We start from the raw sequence: 15,921 nt of genomic DNA on the forward strand, positions 1-15,921 counted from the left end.
TCTCCAGTAACCCCTGCAGCATCCCCAGACGACCCCTCTCCAGACTGGGCTGCAATATGCCCTCCAGGAACACCTCCTCTGGACATTCCTGGAGGGCCATGGAGGGAGGGACAACTGTTGAACTCGTGTCCCCTTGGTGATGAATAGGTTTCTAATATCTATAAATGGTTTGAGTATACAGTTCCAGGACAACCGATGCGATCCGGCTCGAAGGACCACAATACCTTTATTTTAAATCAGGCAGATCACTTAAATAATTTCTTATTTATCATGACAACCTGGCTCCACCTTAATACAACAACAACAAAATAAAATAGCATTGACCTTGAAGTTCACAGTAATGAGATAAGATCTCCGTGACCATTAATAACCTTGACCCCTAACCTCTGACCCCTGACCTTGCTGAGCAGGTGTTGCATGTTGTCATGTCTCATGAGGAAGCTGACCAGGGCCAAATCATGACCTCTAACCCCTGATTATTAACCACTGAACCAGTCATGACCCCTAAACCTTGACCCCCTAACCTCTGACCCCTGACCTTGCTGAGCAGGTGCTGCAGGGCGCCCTTCATGTTGTCGTGTCTCATCAGGAAGGAGACCAGGGCCAGGTGAGTCCCGTAGCTGGACAGGTAGTACAAGCTCTCTTGATACAGGCTGCTGCCCTGACCCTGACCCCCCTCTGGCCAGTCCACTGATCCTCCAGGCTCACAAAGAGCTTCCTCAAGCTCCCTCAGAGACCACAGGATGTCCTCACTGAAAGACTGATACACAGAGCGAGAGACAGAGAGACAGAGCGAGAGACAGAGCGAGAGACAGAGCGAGAGACAGAGCGAGACAGAAAGACAGAGAGAGGGAGAAAGACAGAGAGACAGAAAGACAGAGAGAGGGAGAAAGAGAGAGACAGAAAGACAGAGCGAGGGAGAAAGAGAGAGACAGAAAGACAGAGAGAGGGAGAAAGAGAGAGACAGAAAGACAGAGCGAGGGAGAAAGAGAGAGACAGAAAGACAGAGAGAGGGAGAAAGAGAAAGAGAGAGAGGGAGAAAGAGACGGAGAGGGAGAAACAAACACACAGTGAATGATGGTACAACAACAGAAAGAGTGGTTGGTTGGTTGCATAACCTAGTGACAGTGTTACATAATGTCTCTTTATATCCAGATCAACCTGTTTCTATTTATATAACCTTTATTTAACTAGGCAAGTCAGTTAAGAACAAATTCTTATTTACAATGACGGCCTAGGAACAGTGGGTTAACTTCCTTGTTCAGGGTCAGAACGACAGATTTTGACCTTGTCAGCTCGGGGATTCGATCTAGCAACCTTTCGGTTACTGGCCCAACGCTCTAACCACTAGGCTACCTGCCTCCCCCCTCTAACCACTAGGCCACCTTCTATACTGAACAAAAATATAACAAAAATATAAACGCACCATGCAACAATTTCAAAGATTTTACTGAGTTACAGTTCATATAAGGAAATCAGTCAATTAAAATAAATTCATTAGGTCCTAATCTATGGATTTCACATGACTGGGAATACACATATGCTATGTTGGTCTCAGAGCTTGGTGTGTGGAGCAGAAAGCCAGTCAGTATCTGGTGTGACCACCATTTGCCTCATGCAACAGGACACATTTCCTTTGCATAGAGTTGATCAGGCTGTTGATTGTGGCCTGTGGAATGTTGTCCCACTCCTCTTTAATAGCTGTGGGAAGTTGCTGGATATTGGCGGGAACTGGAACACACTGTCATACACGTCGATCCAGAGCATCCCAAACATGCTCAATGGGTGACATGTCTGGTGAGTATGCAGGCCATGGAAGAACTGAGACATTTTCAGCTTCCAGGAATTGTGTACAGATCCTTGCGACACGGGGCCTGTGCATTATCATGCTGAAACATGAGGTGATGGTGGCGGATGAATGGCACGACAATGGACCTCAGGATCTCGTCACGGTATCTCTGTGCATTCAAAATGTAATTGTGTTCATTGTCCGTAGCTTATGTCTGTCCATACCATAACCTCACCAAGAGGCACTCTGTTCACAACGTTGACATCAGCAAACCACTCGTCCACATGACGCCATACACGCGGGTCTGCGGTTGTGAGGCCGGTTGAATGTACAGCTAAATTCTCTAAAACGACATTGGAAGCGGCTTATGGTAGAGAAATTAACATTCAATTCTCTGGCAACAGCTCTGGTGGATATTCCTGCAGTCAGCATGCCAATTGCAAGCTTCCTCAAAACTTGAGACATTTGTGGCTTTGTGTTGTGTGACAAAACTGCACATTTTAGAGTGACCTTTTATTGTCCCCCAGCACAAGGTTCACCTGTGTAATGATCATGCTGTATAATCACCTTCTTGATATGCCACACCTGTCAGGTGGATGGATTATCTTGGCAAAGAATAAATACTCACAACCAGGGATGTCAACACCTTTTTGGACAATTTGTTTTGAGAAATACGCTTTTTCTGTGTATGGAACAATTCTGGGATCTTTTATTTCAACTCATGAAACATGAGACCAACACTTTACCTTTACCTGTGTTTATATTTTTGTTCAGTGTATTTGTTGTGAGTATAAAGCTTCACTGTAGCCAAGCTAATAACTCAACATCTGTTCAGTATGAAGCAGTAATTTAACAAAGGACAAACTGTTCTAGCAGGACTGTTGGGGCTGGGCAACCCACTGGCTGGGCAACCCACTGGCTGGGCAACCCACTGACTAGACAACCCACTGACTAGACAACCCACTGACTAGACAACCCACTGACTAGACAACCCACTGACTAGACAACCCACTGACTAGACAACCCATTGACTAGTTGGTACAATACTGTTGACCAGAACCCTATTCCCTACACAGTGCAGTGTGTTTGACCAGGGCCCATAGTGCACTACCTAGGGAATAGGGTTCCATTGGGGACAAAGACACACAGTTAAACCACTGGCAACAGTGAAGACTGGAACTCTTTGTTGTGAGATCAGAACAGTAAACAACACTATCGTGACTGGTTCATGACGTGACTGGTTCACAACTCAGTCCGGTAAGTACTGGGTACAGGGAACCAAGGTAACAAAAACATCAAGATCACCAGTGTTGCAATACAGTCTATATCATCCATACAGTCTATAATCATCAATACAGTCTATACTATAAATACAGTCTATACTATCAATACAGTCTATAATCATCAATACAGTCTATACTATAAATACAGTCTATACTATCAATACAGTCTATACTATCAATACAGTCTATAATCATCAATACAGTCTATACTATCAATACAGTCTATACTATCAATACAGTCTATATCATCCATACAGTCTATAATCATCCATACAGTCTATACTATCAATAGTCTATAATCATCAATACAGTCTATACTATAAATAGTCTATATTAGCAATACAGTCTATATTAGCAATACAGTCTATATTAGCAATACAGTCTATATTAGCAATACAGTCTATATTAGCAATACAGTCTATACTAGCAATACAGTCTATACTATAAATACAGTCTATACTATAAATACAGTCTATACTATCAATACAGTCTATACTATCAATACATCTATACTATAAATACAGTCTATACTAGCAATACAGTCTATACTAGCAATACAGTCTATACTAACAATACAGTCTATACTATAAATACAGTCTATAACCATCAATACAGTCTATACTATAAATACAGTCTATACTATAAATACAGTCTATACTATCAATACAGTCTATAATAGCAATGCAGTCTATACTAGCAATACAGTCTATACTATAAATACAGTCTATATCATCAATAGAGTCTATCATCAATAGAGTCTATCATCAATACAGTCTATACTATAAATACAGTCTATACTATAAATACAGTCTATATTAGCAATACAGTCTATACTAGCAATAGAGTCTATACTAGCAATAGAGTCTATACTAGCAATAGAGTCTATACTAGCAATACAGTCTATATCATCAATAGAGTCTATACTATAAATACAGTCTATATTAGCAATACAGTCTATATTAGCAATACAGTCTATATCATCAATAGAGTCTATACTATAAATACAGTCTATATTAGCAATACAGTCTATACTAGCAATACAGTCTATACTAGAAATACAGTATATACTAGCAATACAGTCTAAACTAGCAATACAGTCTAAACTAGCAATACAGTCTAAACTAGCAATACAGTCTATCATCAATAGAGTCTATATCATCAATACAGTCTATACTAGCAATACAGTCTATATCATCAATAGAGTCTATACTATAAATACAGTCTATATTAGCAATACAGTCTATATTAGCAATACAGTCTATATTAGCAATACCGTCTATATTAGCAATACCGTCTATATTAGCAATACCGTCTATATTAGCAATAAAGTCTATATTAGCAATACAGTATATACTAGAAATTGTAACTTCCCATTTTTTAAAAATAGATTACAGATTAAACTATAGAGATAATATATATATGACATATTGTACAGTTTGTGTTTATAGGTATTATGTCCGTTTAAGCACCAAATTAATGTCCTCCGTGGTGGGAATGTTAAGACCGAAGACTAGGTCTAATGTGGGAATGTTAAGACCTAAGACTAGGTCTAATGGGGGAATGTTAAGACCTAAGACTAGGTCTAATGTGGGAACGTTAAGACCGAAGACTAGGTCTAATGTGGGAATGTTAAGACTAGGTGTAATGTAGGAACGTTAAGACTAGGTCTAATGGGGGAACGTTAAGACCAAAGACTAGGTCTAATGTGGGAATGTTAAGACCGAAGACTAGGTCTAATGTGGGAACGTTAAGACCTAAGACTAGGTGTAATGTGGGAACGTTAAGACCTAAGACTGGATCTAATGTGGGAACGTTAAGACTAGGTGTAATGTGGGAACATTAAGACTAGGTGTAATGTGGGAACGTTAAGACCTAAGACTGGATCTAATGTGGGAACGTTAAGACTAGGTCTAATGTGGGAACGTTAAGACTAGGTGTAATGTGGGAACGTTAAGGCCTAAGACTAGGTGTAATGTGGGAACGTTAAGGCCTAAGACTAGGTCTAATGTGGGAACGTTAAGACTAGGTGTAATGTGGGAATGTTAAGACTAGGTGTAATGTGGGAACGTTAAGACCTAAGACTAGTTCTAATGTGGGAACGTTAAGACTAGGTGTAATGTGGGAACGTTAAGACCTAAGACTAGTTCTAATGTGGGAACGTTAAGACTAGGTCTAATGTGGGAACGTTAAGACTAGGTGTAATGTGGGAACGTTAAGACATAAGACTAGGTATAATGTGTGGGAACGTTAAGACTAGGTGTAATGTGGAACGTTAAGACCTAAGACCAGGTCTAATGTGGGAATGTTAAGAATAGGTGTAATGTGGGAACGTTAAGAATAGGTGTAATGGAATGTTAAGACCGAAGACTGGATTTAATGTGGAACGTAAGACTAGGTTAATGTGGGAACGTTAAGACCGAATACTGGATCTAATGTGGGAACGTTAAGACTAGGTGTATGAATGGGAACGTTAAGACTAGATGTAATGTGGGAACGTTAAGACTAGGTGTAATGTGGGAACGTTAAGACCGAAGACTGGATCTAATGTGGGAACGTTAAGACTAGGTGTAATGTGGGAACGTTAAGACTAGGTGTAATGTGGGAACGTTAAGACTAGGTGTAATGTGGGAACGTTAAGACTAGGTGTAATGTGGGAACGTTAAGACTAGGTGTAATGTATGGAACGTAAGACTAGGTGTAATGTGGAACGTTAAGATAGGTGTAATGTGATAACGTTAAGACTAGGTGTAATGTGGGAACGTCAAGACTAGGTGTAATGTGGGAACGTCAAGACTAGGTCTAATGTGGGAACGTCAAGACTAGGTCTAATGTGGGAACGTCAAGACTAGGTCTAATGTGGGAACGTTAAGACCGAATACTAGGTCTAATGTGGGAACGTTAAGACTAGGTGTAATGTGGGAACGTTAAGACCTAAGACCAGGTCTAATGTGGGAACGTTAAGACTAGGTCTAATGTGGGAACGTTAAGACTAGGTGTAATGTGGGAACGTTAAGACATAAGACTAGGTATAATGTGGGAACGTTAAGACTAGGTGTAATGTGGGAACGTTAAGACCTAAGACCAGGTCTAATGTGGGAATGTTAAGACTAGGTGTAATGTGGGAACGTTAAGACTAGGTGTAATGTGGAAATGTTAAGACCGAAGACTGGATTTAATGTGGGAACGTTAAGACTAGGTGTAATGTGGGAACGTTAAGACCGAATACTGGATCTAATGTGGGAACGTTAAGACTAGGTGTAATGTGGGAACGTTAAGACTAGATGTAATGTGGGAACGTTAAGACTAGGTGTAATGTGGGAACGTTAAGACCGAAGACTGGATCTAATGTGGGAACGTTAAGACTAGGTGTAATGTGGGAACGTTAAGACTAGGTGTTAATGTGGGAACGTTAAGACTAGGTGTAATGTGGGAACGTTAAGACTAGGTGTAATGTGGGAACGTTAAGACTAGGTGTAATGTGGGAACGTTAAGACTAGGTGTAATGTGGGAACGTTAAGACTAGGTGTAATGTGATAACGTTAAGACTAGGTGTAATGTGATAACGTTAAGACTAGGTGTAATGTGGGAACGTCAAGACTAGGTGTAATGTGGGAACGTCAAGACTAGGTCTAATGTGGGAACGTCAAGACTAGGTGTAATGTGGGAACGTCAAGACTAGGTCTAATGTGGGAACGTTAAGACCGAATACTAGGTCTAATGTGGGAACGTTAAGACTAGGTGTAATGTGGGAACGTTAAGACCTAAGACCAGGTCTAATGTGGGAATGTTAAGACTAGGTGTAATGTGGGAACGTTAAGACTAGGTGTAATGTGGAAATGTTAAGACCGAAGACTGGATTTAATGTGGGAACGTTAAGACTAGGTGTAATGTGGGAACGTTAAGACTAGGTGTAATGTGGGAACGTTAAGACCGAAGACTGGATCTAATGTGGGAACGTTAAGACTAGGTGTAATGTGGGAACGTTAAGACTAGACGTGTATGTGGGAACGTTAAGACTAGGTGTAATGTGGGAACGTTAAGACTAGGTGTAATGTGGGAACGTTAAGACTAGGTGTAATGTGGGAACGTTAAGACTAGGTGTAATGTGGGAACGTTAAGACCGAAGACTAGGTCTAATGTGGGAACGGTAAGACCTAAGACTAGGTGTAATGTGGGAACGTTAAGACCTAAGACTAGGTGTAATGTGGGAACGTTAAGACCTAAGACTAGGTGTAATGTCGGAACGTTAAGACCGAAGACTAGGTCTAATGTGGGAACGGTAAGACCTAAGACTAGGTGTAATGTGGGAACGTTAAGACCTAAGACTAGGTGTAATGTGGGAACGTTAAGACCTAAGACTAGGTGTAATGTGGGAACGTTAAGACCTAAGACTAGGTGTAATGTGGGAACGTTAAGACCTAAGACTAGGTGTAATGTGGGAACGTTAAGACCTAAGACTAGGTGTAATGTGGGAACGTTAAGACCTAAGACTAGGTGTAATGTGGGAACGTTAAGACCGAAGACTAGGTCTAATGTAGGAACGTTAAGACCGAAGACTAGGCGTAATGTCGGAACGTTAAGACCGAAGACTAGGTGTAATGTGGGAACGTTAGACTTTTTCCACAGGGGTAACAGTGAACACCACTGTGTGCCCAACAATTACATAACTGGTGGAAAATAAGACACCGAAACTGGGTACGTGCTGGGCACAGCGAGGGCACAGCGAGGGCACATCGAGGGCACATCGAGGGCACATCGGTGAACGTAAACAATTAAGGACGGCTATGTTCCGTGTGGCTCAGTTGGTATGAACGTGGCATGGCAGCGCTGCTACCAATGAGAGAGAGACACACACACACACACGCACACGCACACGCACACGCACACACACACACACACGCACACACAGTTGTGGGTTCAATTCCTGCAGTCATCCTATAGACATACTAAAACCGCTCACTGTCGTAGCATAGGCTTTTTCTTTTTGAAAAACTCCATAGTGACACTTCTGTAAGTCACTTGAGATAAGTGTCTTCAATATACTATTACGGTCCTATTTGTCTCTCACCATGGCCAGAGTGGGTCTGACGGTGCTCTCCAGATGAGAAACGATGTCCTGCAGCAGCCGAGGACAGGTTGAGCTGGTTTCTGCCCCGGAGCTTTCAGACAGCGACATAACTTCCCCTAGCAACGGTTAAGTTCCCTGCCTTGAGGGGGACATTCCCACGCCTGCCACACACCACCTGGTCCAGACCACTTTAGTGGGACACCTACAGACAGACAGACAGAGAGAGAGATGACCAGGTTAGGACTAATACACCTGTCTTATGGACACCTACAGACAGACAGACAGACAGACAGAGACAGACGACCAGGTTAGGACTAATACACTGTCTAGGGACACCGACAGACAGAAAGACAACAGACGAAAGACACAGAACACAGACAGACAGACAGGCAGGCAGACAGGCAGCAGACAGACAGACGACCGGAGGACAGAAGACACGAGTGGACACCTACAGACAGACAGACAGACAGACAGACAGACAGACAGACAGACAGACAGACAGACAGACAGACAGACAGACGGACGACCAGGTTAGGACTAAAACCTAACCTAGAATAACCTAGAATAACCTAGAATAACCTAGAACTAGATGTTCAGACTTAAACACACTTGTATTTCTTTCAAATGTGTCATATTTACTTCTGTGAATACCCCCCTACATATTTCTCAATGGGACAATAAAGAGATTGACTGACTGACTCTCTAGGCCTGCCTCACCTCCACAGCTAGCTGGTAGTATTCTGCCTCCATAGCTGGTTGACGACTCTCTAGGCCTGCCTCACCTCCACAGCTAGCTGGTAGTACTCTGCCTCCACTATCTGGTTGATGACTCTCTAGGGCCTGCCTCACTCCACAGCTAGCTGGTAGTATCTGCCTCCACTAGGTTGACTGACGACTCTAGCCTCTACACCACGACATGATCCTCAATAGACCTACGCCTCACCTCCACAGCTAGCTGTAGTATTCGCTCACTAGCTGGTTGACTGACTCTCTAGGCCTGCTCACCTCCACAGCTAGCTGGTAGTATCTGCCTCCACTATGTTGACTGACTTCTAGGCATGCCTCACCTCCACAGCTAGCTGGTATATTGCTCACTACTGGTTGTGACTACTCTAGGCCTGCCTCACCCCACAGCTAGCTGTAGTATTCGCCTCCAATACTGGTTGACTGACTGACTAGGCCGCCTCACTCCACAGCTAGCGGTAGTATTCTGCCTCCACTAGTGGTTGATCGACTGCCTAGGCCTGCCTCACCTCCACAGCTAGCTGGTATATTCGCCTCCACTAGCTGGTTGTGACACCTAGGCCTGCCTCACCTCCACAGCTAGCTGGTGTATTCTGCTCCATAGCTGTTGATGACTGACTCTAGGCCTGCTACCTCACCTCCACAGCTAGTGTGTGTACTCTGCCTCACCACTAGATGGTTGTTCTGACTGACCTCTAGGCCTGCCTCACCTCCACAGCTAGACTGGTAGTTATTCTGCCTCCACTAGCTGGTTGACTGACTCTCTAGGTCTGCCTCACTCCACAGCTAGCTGGTAGTACTCTGCCTCACTAGCTGGTTGACTGACTCTAGGGCCTGCCTCACCTCCACAGCTAGCTGGATAGTATCTCTGCCTCCACTACTGGTTGACGATCTCTAGGTTCTGCCTCACCTCCACAGCTAGCTGGTAGTTATTCTGCCTCCACTAGCTGGTTGACTGACTGACTCTAGGCTGGCCTCACCTCCACAGCAGCTGGTAGTATTCTGCCTCCACTAGCTGGTTGACTGACTGACTCTAGGCTGCTCACCCACAGCTAGCTGGTAGTATTCTGGCCTCCACTAGCTGGTTGAATGACGACTCTAGGCATGCTCACCTCCACAGCTAGCTGGTAGTATTCTGCCTCCACTAGCTGGTTGACTTACTGACATCTAGGCCTGCCTCACTCCAAGCTAGCTGGTAGTATTCTGCCTCCACTAGCTGGTTGACTGAACTGACTCTAGGCCTGCCTCACCTCCACAGCTAGTGTAGTATTCTGCCTCCACTAGCTGGTTGACTGACGATCTAGGCCTGCCTCACCTCCACAGCTAGCTGGTAGTATCTGCCTCACTAGCTGGTTGACTGACTCTCTAGTCTGCCTCACTCACAGCTAGCGGTAGTATTCTGCCTCCCTAGCTGGTTGCCTGACTCTAGGCCTGCCTCACCTCCACAGCTAGCTGGTATGTATTCTGCCTCTACTAGCTGGGTTGACTGATGAGCCTCTCTAGGCCTGCCTCAACCTCCACAGCTAGGTGGTAGTATTCTGCCTCCACTAGCTGTTGACTGAGCTCTCTAGGCCTGCCTCACCTCCACAGCTAGCTGGTAGTATTCTGCCTCCACTAGCTGGTGACTGACTCTCTAGGCCTGCCTCACCTCCACAGCTAGCTGGTAGTATTCTGCCTCCACTAGCTGGTTGACTGACTCTAGGTCGCCTCACTCCACAGCTAGCTGGTAGTACTCTGCCTCCACTAGCTGGTTGATGACTGATCTCTAGGCCTGCCTCACCTCCACAGCTAGCTGGTAGTATTCTGCTCCACAGCTGGTTGACTGACTGACTCTAGGCTGCCTCACCTCCACAGCTAGCTGGTAGTATTCTGCCTCCACTAGCTGGTTGACTGACTCTCTAGGTCTGCCTCACCTCCACAGCTAGCTGGTAGTATTCTGCCTCAACTAGCTGGTTGGTAGGTGGTGACAGCAGCCGTCTCCGGAATGTCATCCAGCGAAGGGATGTACTTGTTAGTGGCCGTTACCAGGATCTTCAGGACGTCGACTTTACTGATGTAGCTGGGGACAGACAAAGGAGAGACAGAGACAGAGGTAGAGAGAGAGCGAGATGAGACACAGAGGGAGAGAGACACAGAGGGACAGAGACACAGAGGGAGAAGAGAGCGGAGAAAACAGAGACAGAGAGACAGGGGAGAGAGAGCGAGAGAGACAGAGACAGAGGTAGGGAGAGAGAGGGAGGGAGAGGAGAGAGAGAGGAAAGAGAGAGAGAGAGAGACACACACACAGACAGAGAGAGAGACACACAGAGACAGAGAGAGAGACACACAGAGAGAGACACAGAGAGAGAGACACAGAGGGAGAGAGACACGAAGACAGAGATACACAGAGGACAGAGATACACAGAGACAGAGATACACAGAGACAGAGATACACAGAGACAGAGAGACACAGAGACAGAGACACAGAGGGAGAGAGACACAGAGGGAGACAAGAGACAGAGAGACAGAGGGAGAGAGAGCGAGTGAGACAGAGACAGAGGTAGGGAGAGAGCGAGGGAGGGAGAGAGAGAGATGAAGAGAGAGGAGAGACACACACACAGAGACGAGAGAGAGACACACAGGAGACAGAGAGAGAGACACACAGAGACAGAGAGAGGAGACACACAGACGAGGAGAGACACAGAGAGAGAGAGACACAGGGGAGAGACAAACAGAGGGAGAGACAAACAGAGGGAGAGAGACAAACAGAGGGAGAGACAAACAGAGGGAGAGAGACAAACAGAGGGAGAGAGACAAACAGAGAGAGAGACAAACAGAGGGAGAGAGACAAACAGAGGGAGAGAGACAAACAGAGGGAGAGAGACAAACAGAGGGAGAGAGACAAACAGAGGGAGAGAGACAAACAGAGAGAGAGACAAACAGAGGGAGAGAGACACGAGGAGAGAGACACAGAGGGAGAGAGAGAACAGAGGGAGAAAGACACAGAGACAGAGAGACACAGAGGGAGAGAGACACAGCATGGGAGAGAGACAGAGAGACCCACACACAAACAGACACAGAGGGAGAGAGGAGAGCTGTTGTAAGATGAGCACTACATCCTTTCCAGATCCTATTTGGTGCTCATCGTTACCATTTGGGGTTAAGGCACATCGGGACATAATACCTGCTCTCACCTGCTACACAGGGCATTAGGGTAATGTAGTACTCAAATGTCCTACAGGGCATTATGGGTAATGTAGTACTCTCACATGTCATACAGGCATTATGGGTAATGTAGTACTTCCACCGGTCATACAGGGCATTTAGGGTAATGTAGTAACTCACCGGTCACACATGGCATTATGGGTTCTTAGTACTCTCACCTGTCACACAGGGAAGTATGGGTACTGTAGTACCTCTCACCTGTCACACAGGGCATTATGGGTACTGTAGTACCTTCCCCTATCACACAGGGCATTATGGGTACCGTAGTACCTCTCCCTGTCACACAGGGCATATGGGTAATGTAGTAATCTCACATGTCAAACAGGGCATTATGGGTACCGTAGTACCTCTCCCCTGTCACACAGGGCATTGGTAATGTAGTACTCTAAAAGTCACACAGGCAGTATGGTAATGTAGTCCCCTCACCTGTCACAAGGGCATTATGGGTACTGTAGTACTCGTACCTGTCACACGTGGCATTATGGGGAAGTAGTCCTTCACCTGTCACACAGGGCATTATGGGTAAGTAGTTCTCTCACCTGTCACACAGGCAGGTCCTGGCGTGCGGCCCACTGACGAACATCCGTTTGGCGCTGAACAGAAGCGCGCATGACGTCGGTGAGGAGGCGGGGTTCACCTCGGGATGGTTAGTTTACGGGACAGTGAGCGGCAGTGTCAATTAGCGGTGTCCACAGGCTGTCTGTCACTATGGAGGGACAGGATGGCACACTACATAGAGACGTCACTGGAGCCTGGAGAAAGGGACAGAGGGTACAAACAAAAACATGTTCAAGTGAGAGCCTGGAGACAGGGACAGAGGTCAAAACTGGAACCTAGCAGGAGACGACTGGGACAGACAGAGGTCAAACTGGGAAATGGAGACAGGGGACAGAGGTCAAACTGGGAACTGTGAGACAGAGGTCAACTGAACTGTAGAAAGTAAGGGAGCCTGGAGACACTGTTTTCGTCAGACTTGTCGTGTTCAGCATTGCGTCGTAAGCGTCAATAATTGTTTTCATGCCGTGGTCATATAGAGATCCATATGAGGCTGGTATTTTAAGTATTTTGTAGTTTGATTGGCTGTTCGTATTGATTTGAATAAATGACAAGACTCCTGAGAAACGTATTGATGTACCGTTCTCCAAGATGTTAATTTACCAGAGTGTGTAACGTTGCCCAGCTGCATCATGAACTTACGTCAGTAACAGCAGGGGGACAAAAAAAAGTCATTCTCTCTGTTTTCTTTCATTCTCTCTGTTTTCTTTCATTCTCTCTGTTTTCTTTTCATTCTCTCTGTTTTCTTTTCATTCTCTCTGTTTTCTTTCATTCTCTCTGTTTTCTTTCATTCTCTCTGTTTTCTTTTCATTCTCTCTGTTTTCTTTCATTCTCTCTGTTTTCTTTCATTCTCTCTGTTTTCTTTCATTCTCTCTGTTTTCTTTCATTCTCTCTGTTTTCTTTCATTCTCTCTGTTTTCTTTTCATTCTCTCTGTTTTCTTTCATTCTCTCTGTTTTCTTTCATTCTCTCTGTTTTCTTTCATTCTCTCTGTTTTCTTTCATTCTCTCTGTTTTCTTTCATTCTCTCTGTTTTCTTTCATTCTCTCTGTTTTCTTTTCATTCTCTCTGTTTTCTTTCATTCTCTCTCTCCTTCTTTTCTTTCATTCTCTCTCTCCTTCTTTTCTTTCTGGCTCGATAGTTGAAAGAATCAGTTAAATCCCCCCTGTGTTGTCGGGCGACGCTCAGGGTTTATACTCTGCTTATTTTCATAGTGCTAAGGCACCTCATCTGAATACAAATGACACAATTAATATTGAAATCCAAGCGGGATTACTTTCATATGTCAAGAGACTTCCTAAATTAGACTGGTACGCCACCGGTACCGTTCACCAGACCTGGAATGGGTTTAAGGTACGATTATTATATACACACGAAAGATGGATAGTCCAAGGGGCAGGGCCTAGGGGAAGGGGCAGGGCCTAGGGGCAGGGGCAGGGCCTAGGGGCAGGGCCTAGGGGCAGGGGCAGGGCCTAGGGGCAGGGGCTAGGGGCAGGGTCTAGGGGCAGGGGCAGGGCCTAGGGGCAGGGGATAGTGGCAGGGGCCTAGGGGCAGGGCCTAGGGGCTTCTTTAAAAGGGTCTTGGATTATGTGCACTGTGATAAAGACATTCACGTCAGTTTTTTAAATATGTTTTATTATTTCACCTTTATTTAACCAGGTAGGCCAGTTGAGAACAAGTTCTCATTTACATCTGCCACCTGGTCAAGATAAAGCATAGCAATTCGACACATACAACAACACAGAGTTACACATGGAATAAACAAAACATACAGTCAATAATACAGTAGAACAAAAGAAAACAAAAAGTCTATATACAGTGAGTGCAAATGAGGTAAGATAAGGGAGTTAGGGCAATAAATAGGCCATGGTGGCGAAGTAATTACAATATAGCAATTAAACACTGGAATGGTAGATGTGCAGAAGATGAATGTGCAAGTAGAGATACTGGGGTGCAAAGGAGCAAGATAAATAAATCAATACAGTATGGGGATGAGGTAGTTGGATGGGCTGTTTACAGATGAGCTATGTACAGGTGCAGTGATCTGTGAGCTGCTCTGACAGCTGGTGCTTAAAGCTAGTGAGGGAGATATGAGTCTCCAGCTTCAGAGATTTTTGCATTTCGTTCCAGTCATTGGCAGCAGAGAACTGTAAGGAAAGACGACCAAAGGAGGAATTGGCTTTGGGGGTGACCAGTGAGATATACCTGCTGGAGCGCGTGCTACGAGTGGGTGCTGCTATGGTGACCAGTGAGCTGAGATAAGGCGGGGCTTTACCTAGCAGAGACTTGTAGATAACCTGTAGCCAGTGGGTTTGGCAACGAGTATGAAGCGAGGGCCAACCAACGAGAGCGTACAGGTCGCAGTGGTGGGTAGTGTATGGGGCTTTGGTAACAAAACGGATGGCACTGTGATAGACTGCATCCAGTCAGTAAAAGGCAGAAGGGGTTTTCTTCTTCTTGTGTCCAGCTCTCTACTTCTACCAGCCATATCCCAAAATGTCACCACTCACAGACTCCTCTGTTCCCCACCACACAGAAATTACACAGCATGGATGGATGCCTGTAATTCTAATAGGAACAAAGAAGAGACGACTTGTCCTGTTCCTATTCCGAAGGCATTCATCAATTCCTCCATCATTATTGGATAGCTGCCGTACCTTTCATTATTGGCAAGCTGCCGTACCTTTCATTATTGGCAAGCTGCCGTACCTTTCATTATTGGCAAGCTGCCGTACCTTTCATTATTGGCAAGCTGCCGTACCTTTCATTATTGGCAAGCTGCCGTACCTTTCATTATTGGTTAGCTGCCGTACCTTTCATTATTGGCAAGCTACCGTACCTTTCATTATTGGCTAGCTGCCGTACCTTTCATTATTGGCTAGCTGCCGTACCTTTCATTATTGGCTAGCTGCCGTACCTTTCATTATTGGCTAGCTGCCGTACCTTTCATTATTGGCAAGCTGCCGTACCTTTCATTATTGGCTAGCTGCCGTACCTTTCATTATTGGCTAGCTGCCGTACCTTTCATTATTGGCAAGCTGCCGTACCTTTCATTATTGGCTAGCTGCCGTACCTTTCATTATTGGCTAGCTGCCGTACCTTTCATTATTGGCAAGCTGCCGTACCTTTCATTATTGGCAAGCTGCCGTACCTTTCATTATTGGCAAGCTGCCGTACCTTTCATTATTGGCAAGCTGCCGTACCTTTCATTATTGGCAAGCTGCCGTACCTTTCATTATTGGCAAGCTACCGTACCTTTCATTATTGGCTAGCTGCCGTAC

The 15,921-nt window shown here is 45.0% G+C and overlaps 1 protein-coding gene across 1 annotated transcript in view; it reads right to left on the minus strand.

The window, feature by feature from the left end:
- The window catches only part of LOC120022971 (zinc finger FYVE domain-containing protein 26-like), a 25,369-nt gene extending 17,121 nt beyond the window's left edge, over positions 1-8,248 (minus strand). The window contains exons 1-3 of the mRNA XM_038966931.1: positions 8,141-8,248; positions 539-760; positions 7-88 (exon numbers count right to left, since the gene is read on the minus strand). Coding sequence (XP_038822859.1) covers positions 7-88; positions 539-760; positions 8,141-8,248 — 412 coding nt within the window. The remainder of the gene's footprint in view (positions 1-6; positions 89-538; positions 761-8,140) is intronic.
- Positions 8,249-15,921: the final 7,673 nt, after the last annotated feature.

This window comes from Salvelinus namaycush, chromosome 28, assembly GCF_016432855.1.
Source record: "Salvelinus namaycush isolate Seneca chromosome 28, SaNama_1.0, whole genome shotgun sequence".
Lineage (NCBI taxonomy): Eukaryota > Metazoa > Chordata > Actinopteri > Salmoniformes > Salmonidae > Salvelinus > Salvelinus namaycush.